Genomic DNA, 25,619 nt, shown 5'->3' with positions numbered 1-25,619 from the left:
AACAAACATAATAAATAGGGAGCAAAAAGCCTCAAGAAGCTCACAACTATTAACTGAAAGAGCAGAGTTCATCATCACTGGCAAAAAAACCTCCCTAGTGAATTAAGTACAAATTGTGAAATCTAAACAGACTAGCCGTTGAGCCCGTAAAAACGGGCTAGTAAAGGAAGGGGGGGGTTGAAAGCCCCCCCCCCCCCGGATAGGTCGCCGCCGCCCCTCGCCCCCCCCCCCCCCCCCCAGGCCAGGTACCTGGCTTCACTATTCAAACCGCTGGAACGCAGCACACAGCTCATCTGAGCTGCCATCGGCCTTCCTTCTTCTCTGCGTGTGTTCCGCCCTCGTGTGACGTAACGTCGGCGAGGGCGGGACACAGGCAGGTAAGGAAGGCCAACGGCAGCTCAGATGAGCTGTGTGCTGCATTCCGGCGGTTTGAATAGTGAAGCCAGGTACCCGGGCCGGGTGGAGGGTGAGTGGCGGCAGCGACTCTGGGTGGGTGGGGGGAGCGGTAGCGGCAACCCTGGGGGGGGGGGGGAGCGGTGGCGACGGTGGTTCCCTCACTCGCAGGTGCGCAGGTTCCCTCTCTGTCACGCCCCCGGCATCACATATTGACGCAGGGGCGGGACAGAGAGGGTCTCTACTGCGCATTTGCCATTTATATGTTTGATTTATCAAAAATACCAGCATTAAATAACTTAGCTGTAGAATCTTTCTTCCACTTACACCAAAAATTGGACCTATTTTTTCTATTGCTTACTGGTGAATATAAAGAATCACAACTAAGTCACAAAAAGGTGCCCTAAATCACTAGATGACCACTGGAGGGATTAAGACATTAGCCCCCCCTTTACTCCCCCCAGTGGTCATTGACCCTCTTCTACCTCCCAAAGATGAACAAATAAACAGTACATGCCAGCCTCTATGACAGCTTCACGTTATGGCCAGTCCTATTACAGCAGCGAGCAGGACCCTAAAGCAGCCTAGTGGTCGGTGCAGTACATTGTAGAAATGTCGACCCAGGCCCATATCCCACTAACTCGTAGACTTGTGGTGGAATGTGTGAGCCTTCCAAAACTCACCAAAGACCTACTGTACCTACATATAGGTGACATTTGCAGCCATAAGGGCTAATGTAGTGGTGCACAGTTGGGTACAGTACGTTTCTGGTGGGTTTGGAGGGCTTACCATACAATTTAAGGGGGTAATGGTGAAATGCGTACCTGAGACCTTTTATGTGAAGTCCACTGCAGTGCCCTCTAGGGTACCTCACTGCTCTGCTGGGACATCTGTGTGGCCAGTGTACTAAGAATACTGCCCCCCCCCCCCAAAATACATCCCAATAGCTTGTTTTTGTACATTTTTCCCTTGGAGGGGTTTTTTGTTTTGGTCCTAAAAGACAGATGTAATGAGCACAAAAACATCTAGCAAATGACCATTTTCAAAACAAGAAGTTGGACATCTTTCTGGTTTGCAAATGGACTATCAGCAAAACATCCAAAAATCAGATTTAGACGTCATATCGAAATTGCCCCTCTATATATGTGCAGGACACCCTGCCTGTGTAGTAAAACATGCTTCAGTATATTTTAGTTTAAGAAATAATTCTTGTTTAAAATTCCATACCCGGTCCAGCTGTTCTGTCAAGGATCACTGCTCAACCCTTGCTCATGCTATCACATCTTATAAACAAATACACCGCTCTAAGAAACATAGATTTCACTGTATCACTAAGCATGACTGAATGCTTGTGAGAGGTGAACTGAAATAAGAAGTGGAAGTGATAACTAGTGTTACCACGTCACAAGGTGCAAACTCGTGCCAATTTAACTACTTTTGCCAGGTGCAAATAGCACATGTAGAGCTTTCAACATACACAAGAACCACAATAAGGATTATTATCCTCCAGCAGTATGGCACTAGACATTTGTTTTGGGAACGGAAGGCCATCACAAATTCAGACTCCACTGCTTTATAGTTTAAACTGCACCAATTTGTACAAGTTGCATTATTTTACAATTAGTGTAGAAACATTTTATAATTAAGTAAAAAACAAAACAGCATTAAAAATTGCGTTTGGAAATACTACTAGGAGCATTTAGTGCATTATCTTGGTCATTCATTCAAATGTTTGCAACTCACATGTGACTAGTTATCCTTTGCAAACAGCAGAAGGCATGCAGTGGTCGATATTCAACCAGCGGGGCTCAGCATTTTGCTGCCTGCGTTATACCCAGAAATTCAACGCCGAGCCATGTCTGAGCTTCAGTATTGAATTTCCAGGTTTCTGGAGCCAGTTACGTGTGATATTTAACACTTAATTGGGTATGGGGCACTCCATAAAGATAGGACCGCATAAAAGGTCAGTCCTATTTATGTAGTTACCTTTCTGAATATTGGCATTTAACCAGCCAAGCGCCGATTCTGCCCCTGGAATGTCCCCAAAATTTCTGGTTTTGAATTAGGTGCTAACCAGACATTTTCAGCGACACTAACCAGTTTAAGTGCTGCTAAAAATAACCGGTTAGCCCCAAATAGGTGATTTAATTGGCCAGGAGCCATTTCTAGCTGGTTACTTTGCTTTGAATATTGACCCCATAAATTATAGCATTTACAGATCCCATTATTTCACTTCTGACCCAAATAAGCAAAAGGCAAAGGGTAGAGGGTCATGGACTTGATGTACTGTCTTTCTGTGGTACAACCAAAGTGGTTTACATATTCTATGTAGGTACTTTCTCTGTTCCTATAGGACTCACAATCTGTTTTTGTACCTGGGACAAGGGGAGGTTAAGTGACTTGCCCAAGGTCACAAGGAGCTACAGTGGAAACTGAATCCAGTTTCCCAGGTTCTCAGCCCACTGCACTAACCATTAGACTATTCCTCCAGGCCAAACATCTCCATAAATCTATTTGCTTAGTATAGTGCTTCTCAACCATTTCCTGAAGGCACACCTAAACATTGGGGTTGTCAGAATTACCACAATGAAAATGCTGGAGATAAATTTGAATATATTGGAGATACCTTGTAGACAACTCATGCATATTCAATATGGTTTGCATACAATATGTCACCAATATATGTACAATTACCTCAGGTACATTATGGAAGTCTCAGAAGTACTGCTTAATGTACTATAAATTTGTCAATAAAGGAATACACTAACAGGGTAATTTTACAACAGGGCACCTGGTTAAAAGGGCAAAGAGGCACCTAGGTGTGTATAAAACAGAGCCTCCGTGTCTATAAAATACTGGCATAAACAGCAGAAAATCTCGCCTATCTTGTAGATGCAGTCACTTGGGACTTGCTCTCAAGCATGTGTAAAATTCCCACACCTGGATTGTGCAAGTATTGGATATTATCTATGTATGCACTTGCGAATTCTACCCAAATGCTGAACCTGTACATGCCTACCAGCAAAGTATGCACCATGATATCAGAGCATGTACTTTTATGCCAGTTAGTATTTTATACAAGCCCATTTATGCATGTAAATCAGCATTTTACCACACAAAAAAATGGTTTATAAAAATTATCCTCCACATATAAAAATACTGGATAGTTTTGTACCAAAGATAAGCTGATGTGCAGCATAGTGTTCTCACATTCAAGGAACTATTACAGGAACTACCATTCTACAGTTTAAACTTCAACAAAAAATACTCAACAGTACAAATATGTTAACAGAATTATATACATTGAAGTCTGAAAACAGTAGCAGTTTTTTAAAGGAGCAAAACACTAAGGGCCCGATATTCAAAGCGATTTAACCAGGCAGGAGAGGCTCCTGACCAATTACATCTCACTCAGAGTCCCGGCCACAAATGCTCAGGGGCACTTAACCTGACACTACTGTTGAATATTGGCTCTAATCGCTGTGGCTCTGTTTGGTTAGTGCCGGACCAGTAGTCCATGGGCAAGCTAGCGGCTATGAGGGAAACAGCCATATTTATTTTCACTGCCCAGATACCTAAGACAGGACTGCTTTTGTGTAGTGTTATCTTTGCCTGTGTAGCTAGGGGGACGTCGGTACTGAATATCAGTCAGCACCTACATAATTTCTGGGTCGGCAGCTATCCCAGATTTTCAAAGCTGGGGCCCCAACGTGGCCTGCTGAATTTCTGCCCGTGGCTGTCAGCGACATAAAAACTGCAGGCTGATGATCAGCTCCTAAGATACTATGAAGAGGTTTTCTAAAAAAGTATACTTCACTGCTTCATAAACTTGGTTTGTTGCCATCTAGTACAGATACAAAATAAAGCTTACATTGTGCAATACATTCCATTCTAAAATTTGATACCAGTTCTTAGTATGCTCACTGGAGTCACATTTCAGATACAATCACACTGAATTTGGTTAACGATTCACTTCACAATAAAATGACTGTAGTGCAAATGGCACCCAGGTGCCTTCTTTCCTGTGTGTGTATATGATGAACAGCGTGCTACGCTTTTACCACAAAAGAGGTTCTGTTCCTAAGACGCTTTCTTTCCAAGGCAAAGGATAAGAAAAAGAATATCTAGTATGCATACTGTATAACACATGTTCTTTTCTCCCCTTAATGAAAAACATTTCTGAATCGAGTCCTTTCCTTCCAAGGCATCTTTTATTTTAGTACTGAGCAGCCATGTAAAGACTGAAAAAGATTAAAAGATCTTCGTGCCACTAAGGAAGACCTGATGGCAGAAGCAAGAGAGGGGGGAAATAATCCTCTAGGTCAGTAACTGTACAAAATAAGGCAGAGTCACAGGGACCAATGGATAATGAAGAAGAAAAGGAAGGAGTCCTATTTACATTCATTTTTGATGGTCCTCTCGCAAAATTTGCCAGTAAAAATGCTTCTTCAAAGATGGCTTGGAACTTGTTCAAAATAGATTTTCTAAAATAAGAAATAAGACCAGCAGGACTGTTCTTCCTTAATAAAACAGTCTCACTTAAAGCACAATTTGGGAATGTGTTTTATTTCACTTAATTATAACTTGGGGAAAAAGGTGTCATGTCACTTCTTTCTCTCATCACTCTATGTACACTGATCATTATTATGAAAGTTTTCAAGTGAGACACACAGCTACTTTGAAAAACTACCGTTGACAAGTTAAACTTTGGTGTCCAGTTTGTAAGCTGCAGTAAAAAAAATGGTCTTGGTGTGCCCCAACACGGGTTTTTCCCACGCGCTAAGACCATTTTTACTGCAGTTGGAAAACAGCCGACTCTCTATATTTTTTGCATTAATGGCAATGTGCTAAAGCTGTCATTAGCACAAGGCCATTAAAAAATATCAGCGTGTAGAACTTACTGCCACCTATTTTGTAGCTGGTAGGGGCTCATGCGCTAACCCTGCATAGTAATGTAGATGCACTAACTGATTAGTGCAGAAACGCCCAATCTCTGCCCCCAGATACATGCCTCTCTGCACCAATAAATACAAAATTTTTAGCATGTGGTTTGCACGCACAGATTCAAAACTTACTGCAGGATACCCGAGCATGTCCTGCAGTAAGCCATTTTAAACTGCGGTAAGCATGTGCTAGCACATACCACAGCTTAGTAAAAGGACTCATTTGTTACTTAAAACAAACACATTCTGTCAAATTGGCATGGTGTATCTCAGGGGGTCTTTACAAAAGCACACAAGAGTTTTTAGCACACGCTAAACGCTACAGACGCCCATTCATGGGCATCTCTAGCATTTAGCGCACATTTATTTTTAGCGTGTGCTAAAAATGCTAGCGCGCTTTTGTAAAAGGAGTCCTCAGTTAGTAGGCACTGGGAATTTAAAGTAACTTAAAAATTCAACATAAAAAAAGACATGTGAAAACAGTAGGACATTGCAGCAAACACTTGATCGCTGCACTTGCATATTACAGACGTCCAGAAAGTTATGTTGTTGGTGTGAAGCACATTGGGATTTGATAGTACATAACCCACCATATATGTAGACAAATGGCTGTCATATGACTGCAAAATGTATGATATACTGCATGAAGTCATCCCAGCACAAGTCCTACCACTGTTCCCAGCTAAAGTCGTCGCCTCTGCCAAACACAAGAAAGAAGCCCAGAATAGTAAGGAAAATGACAACATTGCCAGCTAACACAAGCCCACAGGCTCCCCACTTGATCTGCAACGAAAAGAAGAGGGGGAGGGGGGGAGACAAACAATGAAAAAAAGTAAGCATTGCTTTATACAGAGCTTACTGTTTATGTCTTGAGCATGCCCAAAATGACAAAATTCCACATCTTATGAAAAACTTACATTACAACTAATCTAAAGCAGTGGTAAACACACATCTCTTGTGCGCATAAGTCTATTAAAATATTAGCAATTATGTGCTTAAGTGTACAGCTACCCACAAAAGTGCTAGCAGTGCACCTAAGCACTAGTCCATATGGGCAACAAAAGAAGCTATTTTAAAAACCTACATGTTGAAAATATGAACAGCACAGAATGATAGCTTCTGTACAAAGATTTTAGCACTTACACATGGAACAAGCAATTTTGTAACCTCCCTAGGTAAGTGGTGACAGTTACATGCTTAGGTTTGTAAAATGAGCAGTTATATGTAGAAATGCTACCAATTGAAGTAGAGAGGGCACAATTTTAACTTGATTCCATTCTAGAAGGGAAAAAAACTACATGGGATAAGAAAAATGACTTAATTAATCCCTTGTGTAAAGCCATGGCTGAAATAAGCACTATTATTTTATACCCATTCATGTCTCTGAGGTGGTGTAAAACCTCAACAAGATAAATATTTCCCCCTACATACATTCTCTTTATATAATGGGAATGAGCACACATGTATAATTTAATTCCAGCCCAGTCACACCTCCATGAAATTTTTGTGTAGGATGGATTTCCATGTATAAATAGTGGCTTTCTGAAAATTGGTATTTACATAAGGTCTGTGCCCTGAAAAAGACTGGAACAAATCAAGGTAAGGTATACACAAAAAATGGCACATGTGAGTTTATCTTGTTGGGCAGACTGGGTGGACCGTGCAGGTCTTTTTCTGCTGTCATCTACTATGTTACTATGTATGTGATACAATGATGGAAAAGAGTTTTGCTCCCTCCTGATTTTCCCTAATATTGTATTTATGTCACACACTAAATAGGTTATGATCATTAAGCTAAGGGACCCTTTTACTAAGCAGCGGTAAGTCCACTGCTGGCTTGCCCTGCACCAATCCGTAATTACCACCAGGCTACCCACAGGATCCCAACGGTAGTTCCCACCCCTAGTGTGCGCCATTTCCGGGCCTACAAAAAAATATGTCCTATTACGGCCATTTCTTTTTTCCCAAAAATGGACAGCCTTTAACATGCTGCGGTAAAAGGGGGTCTCAGCTAGCGTCATTATTATGACATATCTACCAATTATATAGTGCACTTTCAAAAAGACCAGCACAGTCAATACTTACAGCATATGTGTCCATCAATATGTCCCGAAGTCCTTCGAACCTTCAGTGAGCGTGTGAAAAAAAAACAAAACACAACTTATGCCCACCAACTTGAATCATTTGCTGTGCTCTTACAGACAAGATAGCACTCTTCTCAATTTCCATGCTTAGTAGTTCACCCATTGAAGCTGTATTGACTGAGCTGGTCTTTTTGAAAGTGCACTACATGATGGACAGATATTTGGATAAGATAATCATCTAAAGTAATGAAGCTGTAAGAAAAACATTGTTAGTATGCAGCTGGTATGGGTATTTCTTCAGTCCTTCAGAAGAATGAGTGTGAGGTTATTTTAATAGTGGATGAGTGTGAAGGATTGGGTTGAATGGGTATGAATGTGTTTTGATGTAAGCAGCAAGGGGAAGCTGATTAGGTTTTAAGTTTTGAAAAATAAAGTTAAATAAGACAACAATGGTTGTGATTATTTTTGCGAGAGGTATTGATTTTGTAACTAGAGTGAAACAAAGTTACTCATTAGGAAGGCAATGAATATTCACGAGAGATTTGCATGCAGTGGAGGCAGTGCAAGTTAATCTCTCTCAGATATTCATTGTGGATATCCTGAAAACCTGACTGGTTGGAGTGCCTCCAAGACCAGGTTTGGGAATCACTGGTGTATATGGTTTAGACGTACATACAGGACAGACAGGTTATCAGTGGTTCTTAACCTGTTGTGACATGCTCGACAGGCTACATTCATGGCCATGACATAATGAACACAACAATACATGGCAGAACAAAAAAAAACAAAAACAGCCCAGATAACACTTTCTGCCCCCTCAGTCCACTACAAGTTTATTTGAAAGCTCTTCTCTGGAGAGCAGACAGGGTTTGTGAGGGTTAATATCTTGCTGCCCACAAAGAGTACCTCCTACAGGTAATTAACTGTTTTCCTCAAAGATACACAGAATACTGAATCCTCACATAGGACTCCCTAGCTACAGGCTGCCTTCAACACAGAAAAAAAGGGGAAGAATAGAAACAGTAGTGCTACAACCAGAAAAACACCAAGAATGCTTAAGGAAGCTACAAGCCTTATTATAAAAAATGTTCTCCCCCCCCCCCCCCCCCCCCAAAAAAAAAAAGGCAGCCTGAACTGAAAGAAATGAGCCTAGGACGACGAGAGCTGAACTGTTGGCCAAACCTACTGTCATATTGGGAATTTTGCTCTTGATGATAATGCAAGGTGAATGTATGGACAGGAGTCCATGTTGCAGCCCTGCAAATCTCTTCTGCAAATGCTGCCATAGAGCATTCAGCAGAGCCTTTTGTAAAATATTGCCAGAATTCGGCACATCCTGTATGTGCACTAAGTTAAAAATAAATCATCTACTAATGGAAAATTCTGCCCATTCCAGTTATCCTTAGGAATAATGCAGGCTATAAATTATTTTAAATTAATTAAAAAAAAAAAAAAAAAGCAAACAACAAACTTACCACTTCAACACGTGCAAGAATTAAAGGAAACCCAAAGGCAGAAACAACAATTCCTGTTGTGAAGAAATATGCCAGTTCCAGGCAGGCATTACTGGAAGATTCAGTGTCATCATTTACTCTTTTGGCAATGAAATATGGAATGGGGCTTATGGCATAAAACAAAAGAACAAACATTGGCCAGTATACTCTGTGGGGGGAAAAAAAAGAAGAGGAAATTAAAAATATCACATCAGAAAGTGAATGATTAGTGTGCAAGACTGTGTAAACTGAAGTCGCAATTACACAAATACTAGCTTTGTATTAGCTGAATTTTATATGGTAGTCAATTATATTTCTAAGCAAATAGCAGTGCTCTGTGCTTTGGTCACTTTAGTTTCCTAAAGCAACCCCTATTTAAGGAGCTGAAAAATTCCCAGGAGCCAGAGCACCTGAAACCTAAAATTCAGGAAAGAGTTTTAAAAAGTGAAAATAGAGAGGTATGCAAGCCACATTGAGCCTGCAAATAGGTGCGAAAATGTGGGATACAAATGCAACAAATAAATAAATAAACATAACAGCGCAATAAGAAAAAGCAACAAAGAGAAAAAATTTCTCTAGAGTTTAAGGGGCCTTTTTACTAAAGCTTTGCGTGTGCTAATGAACATTAGCATGCACTAAGTGCCACTGGCCCACAGGACACACAGAATTTAGCACAGACTAATCTTTAGTAAAAGGACCCATAAAATAGGACAGACAGCATTTAGTCCGTGCCAATCTTTATTAAAAGGGCCCCTAAATTTCCTAGTTTTCCTACTTGTCTAATAAAAGGAAGCAGATGTTAAAGTGCATCAAGTTGGAATTGAGGTTAGCATGAAAAATTATGAAAAATAAATTTTATCAGTAATAGTTAAGTAAAATTGTCTGCAGTGAACAGTGAAATAGGCTACTTGATACAGTAACATGCAGAGAACCAGCATAGCCAGGGACTACTGCTGCTCCTTGTGACCGTGGGCAGGTAACTTAACCCTCCACAGATCATATATAAACAGAGTGTAATGCCCCCTAGGAAACACCTATTGTAGCTACTACTGAAAGCATATAAGCTAAATCCAAATAAAATAAAGTACATAAAATATAAAAACACAAGAATTCATTTCTACATAGTGAAACATTCCTGACACAGGCCTTAAAGTAGTTTGAGCTATGTCAAAACTTTATATCCACTTTTCCTTGAGGAATTGCCCACAGTAAGTTCTTTGATCACTTTGGTTACGAAAAAGATAACCGTTCCCATTCAGGGAGGTACAGCTCTCAAGGACACGCAGGATCACAGGATTGAAGCTTCTCTAAAGGTCTTTTTCAAAATAGCCTCCTTGCGTTTACAGGCTGCAGTCATTGGCTGTTATACAACCAGGGCTCGTCTCTGGTTTCTCCAGCAAGTTTCTGATACTCCTATAGACTCGATCTCCCTTACATTTCCCTATCTTGGGAGCAGGGTTAGCCCATTTAGCAGACAGCCTTTATGACTTACTTAGAGACTCTGCGAAAAAGAAGTTGCTTGTGTGGTCTCTATCAGATGCTTCTTATGGCTTCGAGACTGGGCTGAAGATGTTGCTTCAAAATCCACCCTCACGAAATTACCATTCAGGGGTACGTTGTTATTCAGGGAAGATGTTGAGAAGCTTGTTAAGAGGATTCTAAATCTCATTATTTAACAAAGGATGAACCAAAGTTTTTCTACCATTCTTCACAGGTTCATTCTCATCATTCTTGATGCTATAGGCCAGTGTGTTCGGCCTCCATTCCCAAATCTTGTTACCAGCAAAAGCAATCTTCCTTTTGAGGTGGTGAGAAGCGCAGGACAATCCTCTTGTACATTCAAACCTGTTGTGCTTCTCAATGATGGTGTACTGGTCCACTCCTCAGATAGCAACACAGGCAGACACCTCTTGAGATTTAATGGTGAGTGGATCTGTACAGCCTCTGATTAATGGGTTTGAGGCGGGTTCTACCGCCTCACATATTTTTTTTCTTGGAGTCTCCTTGTGGAGCTCTAACCAAAAAGCAAGCAGTTCAAGACACCTTGCATGGCCTTCCAGACTCAGGAGCAATAAGCCCAGTAACCAGTTTGGAGCGCAGCCTGAGGCATTATTTCCATCTACTTAAGAGGGCATTTTTCACCCAATCCTACACCTAAAAGCATGTAAATCAAGCCTCAAGGGTAACATTTCAGAATAAAAACTCTTTGATCGATAATAGCTTCAGTCCATTTCAGTTTCCCCACTTCTCTGGAACTCAAGGAGGCTTATTTTCACATCCCAGTTTGGTCTCCTCATTAATGCTTCCCCCATTTTGCGATTCTAGATCAACCTCATCAGTTTCAAGAAACACCTTTTGGCCTATCTACAGCTCCCAGACCCTTTTCTATGGTGATGGTACTTGTGGTGGAATTCCTACACAACAAAGGGATCAGAGTACAACACTACCTGGGTTGGTTGATCAAGGCCTCTTCTCTTCTTGAAAGTTTAAAAACTACATCCAGAATGGTTTCTCTTCTCCAGTCTCTAGCTTGGATGGTCAACTTTGCTAAGAGTCAATTGACATCCTCGCAGTCATAAGTACATAAGTATTGCCATACTGGGAAAGACCAAAGGTCCATCAAGCCCAGCATCCTGTTTCCAATAGTGGCCAATCCAGGTCACAAATACCTGGCAAGATCCCACAAAAAAGAGCAAAATATTTTATGCTGCTTATCCCAGAAATATTTTCCCAAGTCCAATTTAATAATGGTCTATGGACTTTTCCTTTAGGAAGCCGTCCAAACCTTTTTTAAACTCTGCTAACCTAACTGCCTTTACCACATTTTCTGGCAACGAATTCCAGAGTTGAATTACACGTTGAGTGAAGAAAACATTTCTCCAATTCGTTTTAAATTTACTACTTTTTAGCTTCATCACATGCCCCTGGTCCTAGTATTTTTGGAAAGCGTAAATAGACGCTTCACGTCTACCCGTTCCACTCCACTCATTATTTTATAGACCCTCTATCATATCACTCCTCAGCTGTCTTTTCTCCAAGCTGAAGAGCCCCAGCCGCTTTAGCCTTTCCTCTTAGGGAAGTCATCCCGTCCCCTTTATCATTTTCATCACCCTTCTCTGCACCTTTTCTAATTCCACTATATCTTTTTTGAGATGCAGCGACCAGAATTGAACACAATATTCGAGGTGCAGTCGCATCATAGAGCGATACAAAGTCTCTCGAATACTTAGGAGTTCAGTTTGACAGGGTTCTTTTCCTGCTCTCAGAATATCCAATCTCTTTTATGCCTCCAGAACCCTTGAACTTGAAATTACATACAGGTCCTGGGATCCATGCTAGCAACCTTGAAGGTCGTTCCCTGAGCAAAGGCGCAGAAAAGGCCACTTCAGTTCTCTCTCCTGAGCTACAGGTCTCAATCAATCAGGGGTAGAGCGTTCTACTTCCCTGGATATCCCTAGCAAGACAAGAGTATGGCCTAGTGGCTCCATCAGCACAACCTACAACAGGGAGTTTCATTGGCAATATCCAAGTGGATAGTTGTCACCACGGACACTAGTATCTTAGGTTGGGGAGCTCAATGTACATGGTCCCCCAGTAGGACATCACGGCCGTTCAACTACCTCAAGCTCACAGCAATTTACAAGCTTTGTAAGCCTTTGTCACTCATCATCGACACCCAGCCCAAATCATTTTGGACAATGCAACAGCTCTGACATGTCAACAAGCAAGAAGTATATCTCTAGCACTGGATGATCATCCTCTGGGCAGATAAACACCTATCCGATCAATCTGCGACTACCTACACTTCCAGAAAGCACTAAAACCCCCAAGCCTATCCAATCGATCCAGATTAATCTTATGAACCATCTACCTAACACATACCCCCATGATAACGACATTGACCCAGACTACATCTCCCACCTTACTCCCCCTCTCCATTGCCTATTTCTACCTACTCATCAAATCTATTATTCTGGTATAATTAACTTTTACCCTCTCTAACAATATTCTGTATTCCTTTTACTGTGTAAGCCGCATTGAACCTGCTTTGAGTGGGAAAGCACGGGATACAAATGTAATAAATAATAATAATAGTAATAATAATAATAATGTGCTATCAGTGATGCACACTACCATGAACTTGAACATTCAAATGTATTTTTTCAGCAGGAACTCCTTGGATCCCATTTGCTCTCCAACCAGACTCAATCAAAGTGGGGGCTTCCTCTGATGGATCTGATGGTCAAGAAGAACAATACCAAGGTACACAGGTTCTTCAGCAGAAGAAAAGAGTACAGTTCTTGGGGCTTGGATGACCTGTTTCAACCTCGGCTTCAGAGTTCTCTCCTAGACGTCTTCCCTCCCTGGCCATTGATAGGCTGGGTTCCATGTTGAACAGCTCTTCATCTGGGCTGTGCGATTCTGGTGGCTCCAAATTGGCCCAGGCAGCCTTGGCATGCAGACCTCATACATCCACTGACAGATAACCCTCTTCCATCACGCAAAGGGCTTCTGCACCAGAATCCCATACATATGGCAGGCCTGTCTCACTTTGGTCTTACAGCTTGGCTCTTGAGAGGTCAAAATTGAGAAAAGAAGGCTATCCTCAAGATGTACTACAACCCTCCTTCAGGCCAGAAAGTGTACTATTTCAACTCAAGTCTGGAAAATGTTTGAAGCTTGATGTTCAGAAAGGGCTACTGCGCCTTTTAAGTCTTCCCAATCACATATTTTAGCTTTTCTTCAGGAAGGTTTTAAAAAGGGTTTGGCATTGAACTCTTTGAAAGGTACAAGAGGAAGAACTTGCTTGCTTCAGAGCTGCTTGAATAATTCTTCTCTAGTGGCTCACCTGGCTATGACCAAATTCTTAAGAGGAGTGAATCATCTCCAGCCACCCCTTTAGTCCACAATGAAGTCTTAATCTAGTGCCGAAAACTCTTCAGAGCTCTAGCTTCGAACCTCTTAGAAGGGCTTTTCTAAAAAATCTTATCCTGAAAACAGTTTCTTATGGCTCTTACCCCCACTAGGCAAGTTTCAGAGATTCAGGCTCAGGCAAGTTTCAGAGATTCAGGCTCTTTCTTGTAAAGATCCTTTCCTTATCCTTCCCAAAGCAAGAGTTTCTATTCGGACTGTTCCCTCCTTTCTTCCTGAAGTGGCTTCCCCTTTTCATGTCAATCAGCCCTTGCTTCTTCCTTCCTTCTGCAAAGATTATGGCAAAGGCTACCCTAGCCTGAAGCTGCTAGACATCTGACAAGTCTTTTTCAGACTATTTGGAGATCACTGTATTTCAAAGATATGATCATCTTTTTGCAGGTCCCAGAAAAGATTTTTCCCACTTCCAAGGATACTATAGCTCAATGGTTTAAGGAATATTCTCAGCATATATCCTGGCAGGTTATATGCTCTCTTTGTTGAGTGAGCACTCAAAGCTCAATCAACAAAGAGAGTGGCATCCTCTTGGGCAAAATCCTGAGAAGTGCCACTAAGACAGATTTGCAATATGGTCTTCCATTCATATGTTTTCCAAACATTATAGGCTAGATGTTGCTCCAAACTTGGCGTCTGCTCTGGCAGCTTCAATCCTTCTGGCAGGGGTGTCTGTTTCCCCATCTTGAGGGCTGCTTTGATACATCCCACAAGTTCAAGTTCTGGACTGATTTGTTGTTGATGAAAAGGAAGGCGCAATTAGTACTTACCTGCTAATTTTCTTGCCTTCAGTCCCAACAGATCAATCCGGAAAACCACCTACTTTCCAATTGAACACAATATTCGAGGTGCGGTTGCACCATGGAGCGATACAAAGGCATTATAACATCCTCATTTTTGTTTTCCATTCCTTTCCTAATAATACCTAACATTCTATTTGCTTTCTGAGCCGCAGCAGCGCACTGAGCAGAAGGTTTTAACGTATCATCAACGACGACACTTAGATCCCTTTGTCTGTAACTCCTAACGTGGAACCTTGCATGACGTAGCTATAATTCGGGTTCCTCTTTCCCACATGCATCACTTTGCACTTGCTCACATTAAACGTCATCTGCCATTTATAGGCCCAGTCTCGTAAGGTCCTCTTGTCATTTTTCACAATCCTTCTGCGTTTTAACGACTTTGAATAACTTTGTGTCATCAGCAAATTTAATTACCTCAGTTACTCCCATCTCTAGGTCCTTTATAAATATGTTAAAAAGCAGCAGTCCCAGCACAGACCCCTGGGGAACCCCACTAACTACCCTTCTCCATTGAGAATACTGACCATTTAACCTTGACTCTTCTTCCCCCTTTCCCTCTCTAAGTTCCCCCCAACTGTACCTACCATACATGTACCTCATTCTATCACAACATCACTTTGTATTCATTCATACCATATATTTGTTCAGACCGGAATCGGCTAACGCCGTTAACGGTTATTATGTAAGCCACAATGAGCCTGCAAAAAGGTGGGGAAATGTGGGATACAAATGTAACAAATAAAATATATTTCTCAGTACTTTTCTTGTATTATAGTCCTAAAGTCTTCTCTGTTCAGATAAGCAAGCTAGTTCTGCAATTACTTGTCTGTCTCTGTCCCCTGGGTCAGCCAAGCCACAAGATACCACCGTATCTGCTCTGACCCAGGGGACCGAGACAGACATCTTAAAAGCCTGACTGCATCCTTCAAACAGAAAGGCTACAACCCCAAAATAATCTCCAAGAATATTGCCTCCTCCCTCAAAACACCCAGGGAGAATCTGCTACAGTACAAGGAGAAAAAAACCACAGACAGAATCCCCCTTGTAGTGACATACAATCCAGAGCTGGAAAAACTGAGGAAAATCATAACAGATCTATAACCTATACTCCAGGAGGATGAATTACTGAAAGAGATATTCCCATCCCCACCAGTACTGGCCTTCCGACAGCCACCCAACTTAAAACACAAGCTAATCAGAAGTAAACTTTCATCACAGACTGAAAAGGAACAGAAGGGCACACTTCCCTGTAATTTATCCAGTTGCAAACTATGCCAAAATATTTCACAGGACCCCAAAGTCATCCACAAAGGAAAGATATCTAATATAATAAAACGCTCCCTCAACGTTCTGAGGACAACGTTCTGAAGTCACTCAGACTCTCTCTCAGAACGGTTCGTAAGTTCGTGGTGGTGAAGCCACTGACGAAGACTCGCTGCCCCGCCCTCGCGTCAAACGTCATGACGTCGAGGGCGGAAAAAAAAAACAGCAGCGAAGCGTCAGGGAAGGAGGCGGCGCTCCCGACCTCTAGCCTTCCTTTCGCTGTGTTCCGCCTTCTTCTGACGTCAAGGATGACGTCAAAAAAAGGCGGAACAGAGCGAAGGGAAAGCTAGACGTCGGGAGCGCCGCCTCCTTCCCTGACGCTTCGCTGCCGGAACCGCCACGGAGGTAAATTTAAAATGAAGAAAAAAAACAAAAACGGATGTTGGGGGGAGAGAAGAGGGTGGCCAGTAGTAGTAGTAGTAAGGGCAGGGGAGAAACGATAGCATGGATGCGAAGGGGGGGGGGGGAAGAGGGCGGCCCAGGCTGGAACATGGGAGAGAGAGGAGCATGGATGCGAGGGGGGGTCATGGAAGGGAGAGAGGGGACTTGCTGGAAAAGGATAAATGGAGGGGGCAGGGGACAGAAGAGCATGGATGTGCATGCATTGGGAGGGCAGGGCTCAGGGAGAGAGGGGAATTGCTGGAAAGGGATGAATGGAGGGGGCAGGGGACAGAGGAGCATGGATGGCCATGGATTGGGAGGGCAGGACTCAGGGAGAGGGGAATTGCTGGATAGGGATGAATGGAGGGGACAGATGGGCATGGATGGATAAGGATTGCAGGGCAGGCCTCAGGCAGAGAGGGAAAATGCTGGATAGGGAAAAATGGAGGGGCCAGGTGACAGAGGAGCATGGATGGGCATGGATTGGAAGGGCAGGACTCAGGGAGAGGGGAATTGCTGGATAGGGATGAATGGAGGGGACAGATGGGCATGGATGGATATGGATTGCAGGGCAGGCCTCAGGCAGAGAGGGGAAATGCTGGATAGGGAAAAATGGAGGGGCCAGGTGACAGAGGAGCATGGATGGCCATGGATTGGAAGGGCAGGACTCAGGGAGAGGGGAATTGCTGGATAGGGATGAATGGAGGGGACAGATGGGCATGGATGGATATGGATTGCAGGACAGGCCTCAGGCAGAGAGGGGAAATGCTGGATAGGGAAAAATGGAGGGGCCAGGTGACAGAGGAGCATGGATGGGCATGGATTGGAAGGACAGGACTCAGGGAGAGGGGAATTGCTGGATAGGGATGAATGGAGGGGACAGATGGGCATGGATGGATATGGATTGCAGGGCAGGCCTCAGGGAGAGAGCGCAATTGCTGGATAGGGAAAAATGGAGGGCCCAGGTGACAGAGGAGCATGGATGGCCATGGATTGGAAGGGCAGGACTCAGGGAGAGGGGAATTGCTGGATAGGGATGAATGGAGGGGACAGATGGGCATGGATGGATATGGATTGCAGGGCAGGCCTCAGGCAGAGAGGGGAAATGCTGGATAGGGAAAAATGGAGGGGCCAGGTGACAGAGGAGCATGGATGGGAAGGGCAGGACTCAGGGAGAGGGGAATTGCTGGATAGGGATGAATGGAGGGGACAGATGGGCATGGATGGATATGGATTGCAGGGCAGGCCTCAGGCAGAGAGGGGAAATGCTGGATAGGGATGAATGGAGGGGGCAGGTGACAGAGAAACATGGATAGCCATGGATTGGGAGGGCAGGGCTCAGGGAGAGAGGGGAATTGCTGGAAAAGGATGAATGGAGGGGGCAGGGGACAGATGGCCATGGATTGGGAGGCCACGGCTCACACTCTCTCTCTCTCATATACAATTTCTTTCTGACTCTCACTCTCACACACTCTGTCTCACACTGTATCACATTCACTCCCTATGTGCCACACAGTCACTCACACACTCGCTTGGTCTCATACACTCACTCTCACAGAGAATCTGTGTCTCACACACACTCTCTCTCTCGCCCACACACACACACTCTCTCTCACACTGTGTCTCACATACACACTTGCACACACTCTTATTCTCACACACACACTCTCTCACAAACACACTCACACCCAGACTCACTCTCTCTCTCACACACTCACACTTTCACTCTGACTCTCAAACAGTCACTCTCACATACACTCTCCCAAACATAAACACTCCGAGGAAAACCTTGCTAGCGCCCGTTTCATTTCAGTCAGAAACGGGCCTTTTTTTACTAGTTCAACATAAAGGGATCTTTCACTTGCTCATCTTCCAATGTGGTATATATTATTCAGTGTAAAAAATGTAACGAAGGATGCTATATTGGAGAAACAGGCCAGATGCTTAAGACAAGATTCAATTTACATAGACATCACATGAACAATACTGGTGCCAGTAGGGTTCCCACGCCTGTTGGTCAACATTTTACAGGACCAGGACACTGTACCAGTGACTTCACAGTGAGAATCCTGAAAGGTAACTTTAAAACCATACAAGAACGTAAGACCTTTGAAGTCAGAATGATTGACTATTTTAACACCCAACAGAAAGGACTTAACAAGGATCTGGGGTTCCTAGCCCATTATAAACCATAAAGCTGTATTTCTCTGTTGATCACCCTCCCCTCACCTATCCACACCCATCCTGTTAGAATATCAATGATATGCTTTGATGTCCCCATGCATACCTCCTACCCACCCCCATCCTCCCACCCTGTCAGACTGTCATAGTAATGCTTGAATGTTTTCACTTATATACACTGTCAGCTAGCACATTTGCTTATTTCCAATCTGAGGAAGAAGGGCGACCTTCGAAAGCTAATCAAGAAATGTATTAAGTTATGTCCAATAAAAAAGGTATCATCTTATTTTCATTTCCATGTTTTATTTTGTTTGATTTCTATTGATAATCTTGCCAAGAAAAAATGCAAGACTTTCATCATATTATACTGTATGTATCCCAAGACATAAGTCAACAAGAAAAATTTAAATTTAATCACAAATGGGGATATAGCATGGTGCAATACAGTGCACAGAGGTTAAAGTTAACTTCTCATAAAATACAGTTCTACTAGCAACAAAATGCACATGAAAGGCAAGGTTTTACCGTTCATCTTGAATTCGTACTCCAAACAGAGAAAATGGCTTTTTTAGCTTTTCAGCTATGCACATGCAGAAAGCGGCATATACCTACAAGCATTTCAATTTATCTTTCAATTTTATCAAGTTTGGTGCATAAGTTTCCATAAGCGAGGGTAGGGATTGAGTAGGAGAGAGGATCAAGTAAAGGAGAGCAAGAAAGGAAAGCAAAAAAAATATATGGGACCTGGGCAGATTATGTACACACCCTGCACACAGATCCCCTTTCATGTACTCACAGGTTCAACGTAAAGAACACCTTTGGAATTGTGTACTCCATGAAATACACTTGCCCAATCATAGTTTTTCATGTTTTGCCTGTTTGATTTTTCAGCCTCTCCTCTTGTTTCACTGTTTTTCTTCTAGGCCTAGAGTCTATTGGGCCTAGGACAGCCTCAGACACTAGGCCTCAAATTTTATATGCCTAGATATTTTTACAGCCATGCAGATGACCTACTTGGTATTTTCTTGGTTCACAGTCAAATGCACTTGTGAAAAAAAAAAAAAAAAAAAAACAACCCCCCATGTGATCTTGAAAGTCTACACACTACACTATTCTAATTTTTATTTAGAGCTTGATTTCTATCCATTGAAATCACCAGGATAGAGTTGTCAGAAATCCAGGACTGACCTGAAATCTTCCTCTTGGAACTGATTAACTTAGCAGTTCTCCAGCTCTAACCATTTAGCCACACCATTCCAAGCATGTGTTTGCCTAATCCCCATGCTCACAGCTAGGTTCTATACTTTCCCCTGCTACTTCTGGCGAGATAAAATGTGTGTGTCTTGGGGGGAGTGGAAGGGAAGAGGCCATGAATAAAGATCTTGGGAGGGGGAAACCCATGGTAAAGGTGCCCACACATGTATGTGTGACTAAGCCCCAGTGAAGTGTTTATCCAACTGTGTATTGCACTAGGAAACACAATCATATATTCCCATTGGGACTTCTGGTATCAGCTACAGACAAATTAAAAAAACTGGCTTCTCAAATTTAAAGCTTGTTATACAGATGTTCCAATTTATCCCACCTCAAGGGTTTTAAATGGTATTGTCCTTTAGGACATTGCAATCCTCTCAAACATTACTAATGTTGCCCTCTTCTATGGAAATGAAGCTAGAAGGAACAAGGATGGCTTTTTATGTAGCACCTCAGCGTTGGAGCTTACTGCCACATCATTTCAAGACAGAAAGCTCCGTAAAACGTTTAGGAAGGATATTAAAACCTGTTTGCACAATCATTTACTTAACTTGTTGGTTTGGCAGGCTGTAGTTTTGCTCTTAAGATATTCCTCTCCTATTGTATTTTTATGTTTATTATTATAACCTATGTTTTGCTTTGTCTTTGGTTTGTATTTTCCTTTTTTCTTTAAATGAAGCTGTAAACCACTTTGCTTTGTTTTTGAATTAAGAGTGGTATAGCAAATATTTAAAATAAATAATTAAAACTGATATGGAGACCACAGTTGCACTCCATGGTATTCAATTTCCCTTAGGATCTGAAAGCTGCCTCAGGATATCAGATTGTTCACTGGCAGCCCCTGTGTCATTCTTTGTTTTCCCCCTATTCCTTTTTATCTAACTCAGCAAACTCTGCCCCTCCTCAGACCACCCACATGTAGGCTCGAGAGTCAATGGGGAAGCCTATAAGTTATCCGAATTCCACCTCTTGGGCTGTAGCATATACCTACTGTAAGAAAGAAAGAAAGAAAGAAAAAGAAAAAATAGAGGCAGGTGCACCATAAAAATACAGAGCAAAAGAGTATACAATAAATAAAAGATAGCTTAAAAATAAAGTATAATATCATTAAGGGGTCCTTTTAGTAAGGTACGCTAACAGATTTAGCACGTGCTAACGATTAATGCTCACTAAATAAAATGCCCATAGGAATATAATGGGCATCTTATCATTTCGCATGGACTAATTGTTACCATACCTTAGTAAAAGGACCCCAAAGTGATCATACAAAACCCATGTGATCACTACGATACTAAATGTTTTTAAAACAGAGCTTAGTCTTATTTTTAATGCACTCTCTTTCCTGGTCTTACTGTAAGGGCCAGCTCCAATAATGTATAAATAAAAGTATTACTCATAATAATCGAGGGCACATCCCAACATGAGAAATGTTAGACCAATGGCTCCACTGAAGGACAGTCCCACTAAAGCTGTTAAAAGAAAAGAAGCATAAAAAGAATGAGTATTTGCATTAAAAATTCAATAAAATTAAATTAAACACATCTCCTATGAAGTGCTCAGTGTTTATCTTTCCTTGGTTAATATATTTAGCTATCATAATTTTTCATCATCTAAAATCTCTCAGTAGATTAACAAGTTTCAAGTTTATTCAAATTTTATATCCTGCTCATCAGACTATCTGGGTGGCATACAATGTAAAAGGGGGTACAATTAGTGCCATACAACAAAACAAGACATGGTGAGGACAGTAGGTAGAACTACAATGTAAGACAGGATAGTAGGGGTAGGGAAATACAGGAGGTTGGAATTTGTGTGTTTAGGGATTCGCATTAAGTTCGCAGATAACAGTATTAAAGTTAAAAGGCAGTAAAAGGCAATCTTAAAGAGAAAAGTCTTAAGACCATTTTTAAATTGTGTCAGGGAGGACTGCATCCTTAAATGATGAGGTAACTGGTTCCATAATTCAGGGCCCTGGACTGTGCAAATCCAAGTGCTCTGGGTGGACAATATGGAATTAGATAGTGGGCGAGGTATGCTGGCTCACCTTGGTAGCATACTTTGAAAACTAGTATTTTATTGGCAATGCAATGAGAAATGGGCAACCAACGGGAATTCTTTAGATGGGGAGTTACATGGTCACATTTTCTAAACTTAGTGATAATTCTAATTGCCTCCAAATAATCCAAAATGATGAGGAGTTATATGGTAATTTGCATAGTCAGTGATAAGGAGGGTGGCATCTTTGATCTTAGGACGCAGCAATAGTAGGAGCAGCACATCCTCCCAGTGGCTAGCAGAATGATAGTTATTACTCTGTGTGATTGCTCTTGCCTGTGCCGATTCCATTCTCAAGATGGTTGCCGGGACCTCCCGCAGCAGTCTCGTGAGACTACCACAGAATTCCTGAAAGCCATTTTCTGGGCAGGGTGCACATAGGAACAAGTGGGGACACTCCTGCCCCCACTACCCACCAACAAAGAAGTAGGCCCAGAAGGGGGGCAACAGTTTCATTTTCAGCTTCGGTTTCTGCTGAAACTGATCGGCCAATTTTGGTCGCAGATTTGGTTTCAGTCAGGACCTATTTTCAGGATTACCACAATGATTATGCATAAGTTAAATCTGCATATAGCAGAGACCTATAACTGTTAGATCTTGTGAATGTCACAAAGCAGCTCTCTTTGGCACAATACAAGTACTAAGGCAAGTGTTAGCAGTAAATTTGAAAGATTGAGATCATACTCCACATACCCTGGCTTAGACATGAGGTTCATTACTGTCATGGTACGTACAAAAATAACCCATTTGGAGAAATTGCCCCAGATACCCATTATATGTATTTATTTATATATTTATCTCAACCATATTCACTGTGGTGATTCTGGAAAACTGACTGGCAAGGTGTACCTACAGGCCAGTTTTGAAAAGCACTCATTCAGGTACATTATTGCCAACTATTTTCTGGCTGCAGAAATGGCAGGTGCAAAGTCTATAGATAGAGATTGTAAGCAATTTTCAAAGGTAAAGTACCATCAGTTTTCCTATGAAGTAAGACTACTAGCAGAGGCAAAGCCAGTCCTGGTTTTACTCTTTTCATATGAATGGGTTTGCATTTCTTGTTATTATGGCATGTCACAAACCCACACACACTAGGAAAGAAAAACTAGAATCGAATTAGCCTGACCTTTATGACACTGCTTCAGGTAGCAACCCTACTCTGAAAGATATTTGCATTGCCCCTACAGAATTTGCAACTATGCCAGACTTCCAGAAACTGTCTACAAATTAAAAGTTTTCTGAGTGTTGCCATGAGTCAACATCGACTCGACGGAACGTAACACCACCAGACCATCACCGAAGGCTAAGTCTGTCCTGGTTGTATTCTAGGACCTAATTAATAAACTGGGTATTTCATATGAACGGTTTCTTTTAGTGAACAGTAGAAAAGATGTCAGAAACCAAACTAGGCACTTGGACTTTGTTTTTTGTTTGATGGTTGAATTCACAAATTTCGCATTGAAAAACGTATAACAGTGATCAGATTATCGCATCTATTTGCCAAAGCACGCCAAGCTGATGGATGTTTCTCCACACCGCTTAAGTTAAGTAGCAGATAATGTTTTAGCTTTTTACACTCTTTGAAAGAAAAAATGTCTGGAAGCAGCATTTTTATGGGTGTAGGCAGGGCGCGCGTGCGATGATGTCAAATTTACACTTTGATTCCTTGAGTCACTGAATGTACACCTAAAAAAACTGAGCACTCATTTACATATTATTTTATTTTTTTGTTTGGTTTTATTAATATAGATAAAAAGTATTTTGGTTTCTGACATCTTTTCTACTGTATTCTAGGACCACCAGAATTAATAATCCATAAGGTACACACCAATTCAAAAGGTCATACGTTATATTAATTTGGCATTTGCACAAAGGAGTCAGCAGTACACCATCCACTCCTTTTACTTACGATTTCAGTTTAAGAAATAAATGTTTAAAAAAATCCCTTTGTCCTATAATACATTACTGTATCCCTAAATGCAGTAGAAGCTATGCCAAGCAAGCAGAGAAAAACAACAACATCAAGACAGGAAGAACTGACTGCACTTCCTTTTTGCAAGATCTCCACCTCCTAACAAAAGTTTAATCCAAATGACTGCAGGAACACTATTAACAGATTTTCGGGGAGGGGTGTTTGGGGGTTTTATTATTTTTCTTTACGTCACAGAGGCGATTTAAAGAAAACAGAAACCAACCTTTAATCCCCGCCATCCGTTTAGCAGGAACCCACTTCTTGGGTTAGGACACAAAAAGTCACTGCTCCCTCCAGGTTTTCCACCGAAAACACTGCCAGCAAAGCACCAGATTATTTTATCAACCCCCGAACTTCCTACCAGGCTTTGTTGTAACTACGTAGGCTGCTTCCTGAAAGCAGTGTAAACTCCCTCCCGATTGGTCGTGGGAACTCAATTTACAATTGGCCCCTTTTACCCTCTCCTCTGATTAGTCAGTCACACTTTCCCGCCCCGTTTATTTTCTCCAACTCTGGCTCCGAGTGGCTGGCTAGTATTGATTCCCTTGGGCCGACTTTTCCTTGCCTTTTTGTTGCTGTGGAAAGGAGATGACTGTAGGGAAGGCAAGGCAGCACGTTAGAAAATGTTAGTGTTGCCTAACTCAGAAATGCACCCAGGGGGGTTATTATTTTGCAGCAGTGTTTGCTTTCTAGTTTAACCTGATAGGAAATGTTGTTTGGGAGAGTTTTGCACACAAGCAGAGTTTAATAGAAGCAGTTTCACAAAATGGATTCCAAAATGTCTTACATTTATCATCAGTAAGTTAATATTTTGCACAGAAATCTAATTATTTTACAAAGGTTCTTTGCGTCCGTAAAGAATTCTGAGAAAAAATGCAGAAGTACCAGAATTAGAGCACACAAACTCACTCAGAGATATCGTATTTGCGTATGTTTACATATTAAGGAATCTTCATTTGTTTTGCAATTTATCAAAAAAAGTTGTTTTCTGGTATTTCTAATGAATTTCGTGAATGTATATGTCCACTTTTATGGAGGGGAGTGGTCTTAGGGATCCTTTTAAAAAGGCACGCTGAAAAATGGCTTGCGGTATGTAGGCACGGGTTTTGGGAGCGCGCCGATCCATTTTTCAGCGTGCCTGTAAAAAAGGCCTTTTTAAAAATTTTTGCCGAAAATGGACATGCGGCAAAATCAAAATTGACGCGCGTCGATTTTGGGTCTGAGATCTTACTGCCAGGCAGCCATTGATCTAGCGGTAACGTCTCGCGCAGTAACCGGGTGATAATGACCAATGTGCATCAAATGCCAGTTGGCGCATGGCCAATACACGCGGGTGAAAATAAAAATTATTTTTCGGATGCACGTCAAAAATGAAATTACCGCAAGAACCACGCGGTAGCCAGGCGGTAACTCCATTTTGGTGTGCGTTGGGCGCACATAGACGCTTACGCAGCTTAGTAAAAGGGCCCCTTACTGCACTGTTCACGTTTCAACAGTTCAACATCCAGTGAAGTGACTCAGGAGCTCATTTTCAAAGCAGACTTACAAAGTTCCTTAGGTTACTATACGGCTTATTTTCAAAAGAGAAAAACGTCCAAAAAGTGACATAAATCTGCATTTGGACATTTTTCTCCCAAAAGCATCCAAATTGGTATTTTCAAAACCAATTTTTAGACGTTTTTCTATGAAGTCCATCAGAAGTGTGTTCAAATCACAAGGGTGTGTGTCAGGGGCATGTTAAAGGTGGAATTTGGACGTTCCTAACACTTAGACGTTTTTCATCCATAATGGAACAGAATAAAACCTTCCAA

General features: G+C 41.9%; 1 protein-coding gene across 1 annotated transcript; it reads right to left on the bottom strand.

Annotated features, from left to right (window-relative positions):
- Positions 1-3,566: 3,566 nt before the first annotated feature.
- On the bottom strand, positions 3,567-24,210 carry LEPROT. The gene is made up of 4 exons (XM_030205568.1): positions 24,032-24,210; positions 21,175-21,250; positions 8,896-9,082; positions 3,567-6,119 (listed from the first exon to the last, which is right to left on the bottom strand). Exons 1-4 carry the CDS (start codon positions 24,045-24,047, stop codon positions 6,003-6,005), a joined length of 396 nt encoding a protein of 131 aa, XP_030061428.1. The 5' UTR covers positions 24,048-24,210; the 3' UTR covers positions 3,567-6,002.
- Positions 24,211-25,619: the final 1,409 nt, after the last annotated feature.

The sequence above is a fragment of the Microcaecilia unicolor genome, chromosome 6 (genome assembly GCF_901765095.1).
Source record: "Microcaecilia unicolor chromosome 6, aMicUni1.1, whole genome shotgun sequence".
In the NCBI taxonomy this organism is placed as follows: domain Eukaryota; kingdom Metazoa; phylum Chordata; class Amphibia; order Gymnophiona; family Siphonopidae; genus Microcaecilia; species Microcaecilia unicolor.
This window is presented reverse-complemented; position numbering and strand designations above follow the sequence as displayed.

Bases quoted from the DNA above. Each gene is read 5' to 3' on its own strand.
- LEPROT (XM_030205568.1), bottom strand. The intron at 9,083-21,174 runs GTAATACTTTTA...TTCCCCCCACAG, and splicing joins TGTGCCCTCGATTATTATGA to AGTATACTGGCCAATGTTTG. The intron at 6,120-8,895 runs GTAAGTTTGTTG...TTTTCGTTGCAG, and splicing joins TTCTTGCACGTGTTGAAGTG to ATCAAGTGGGGAGCCTGTGG.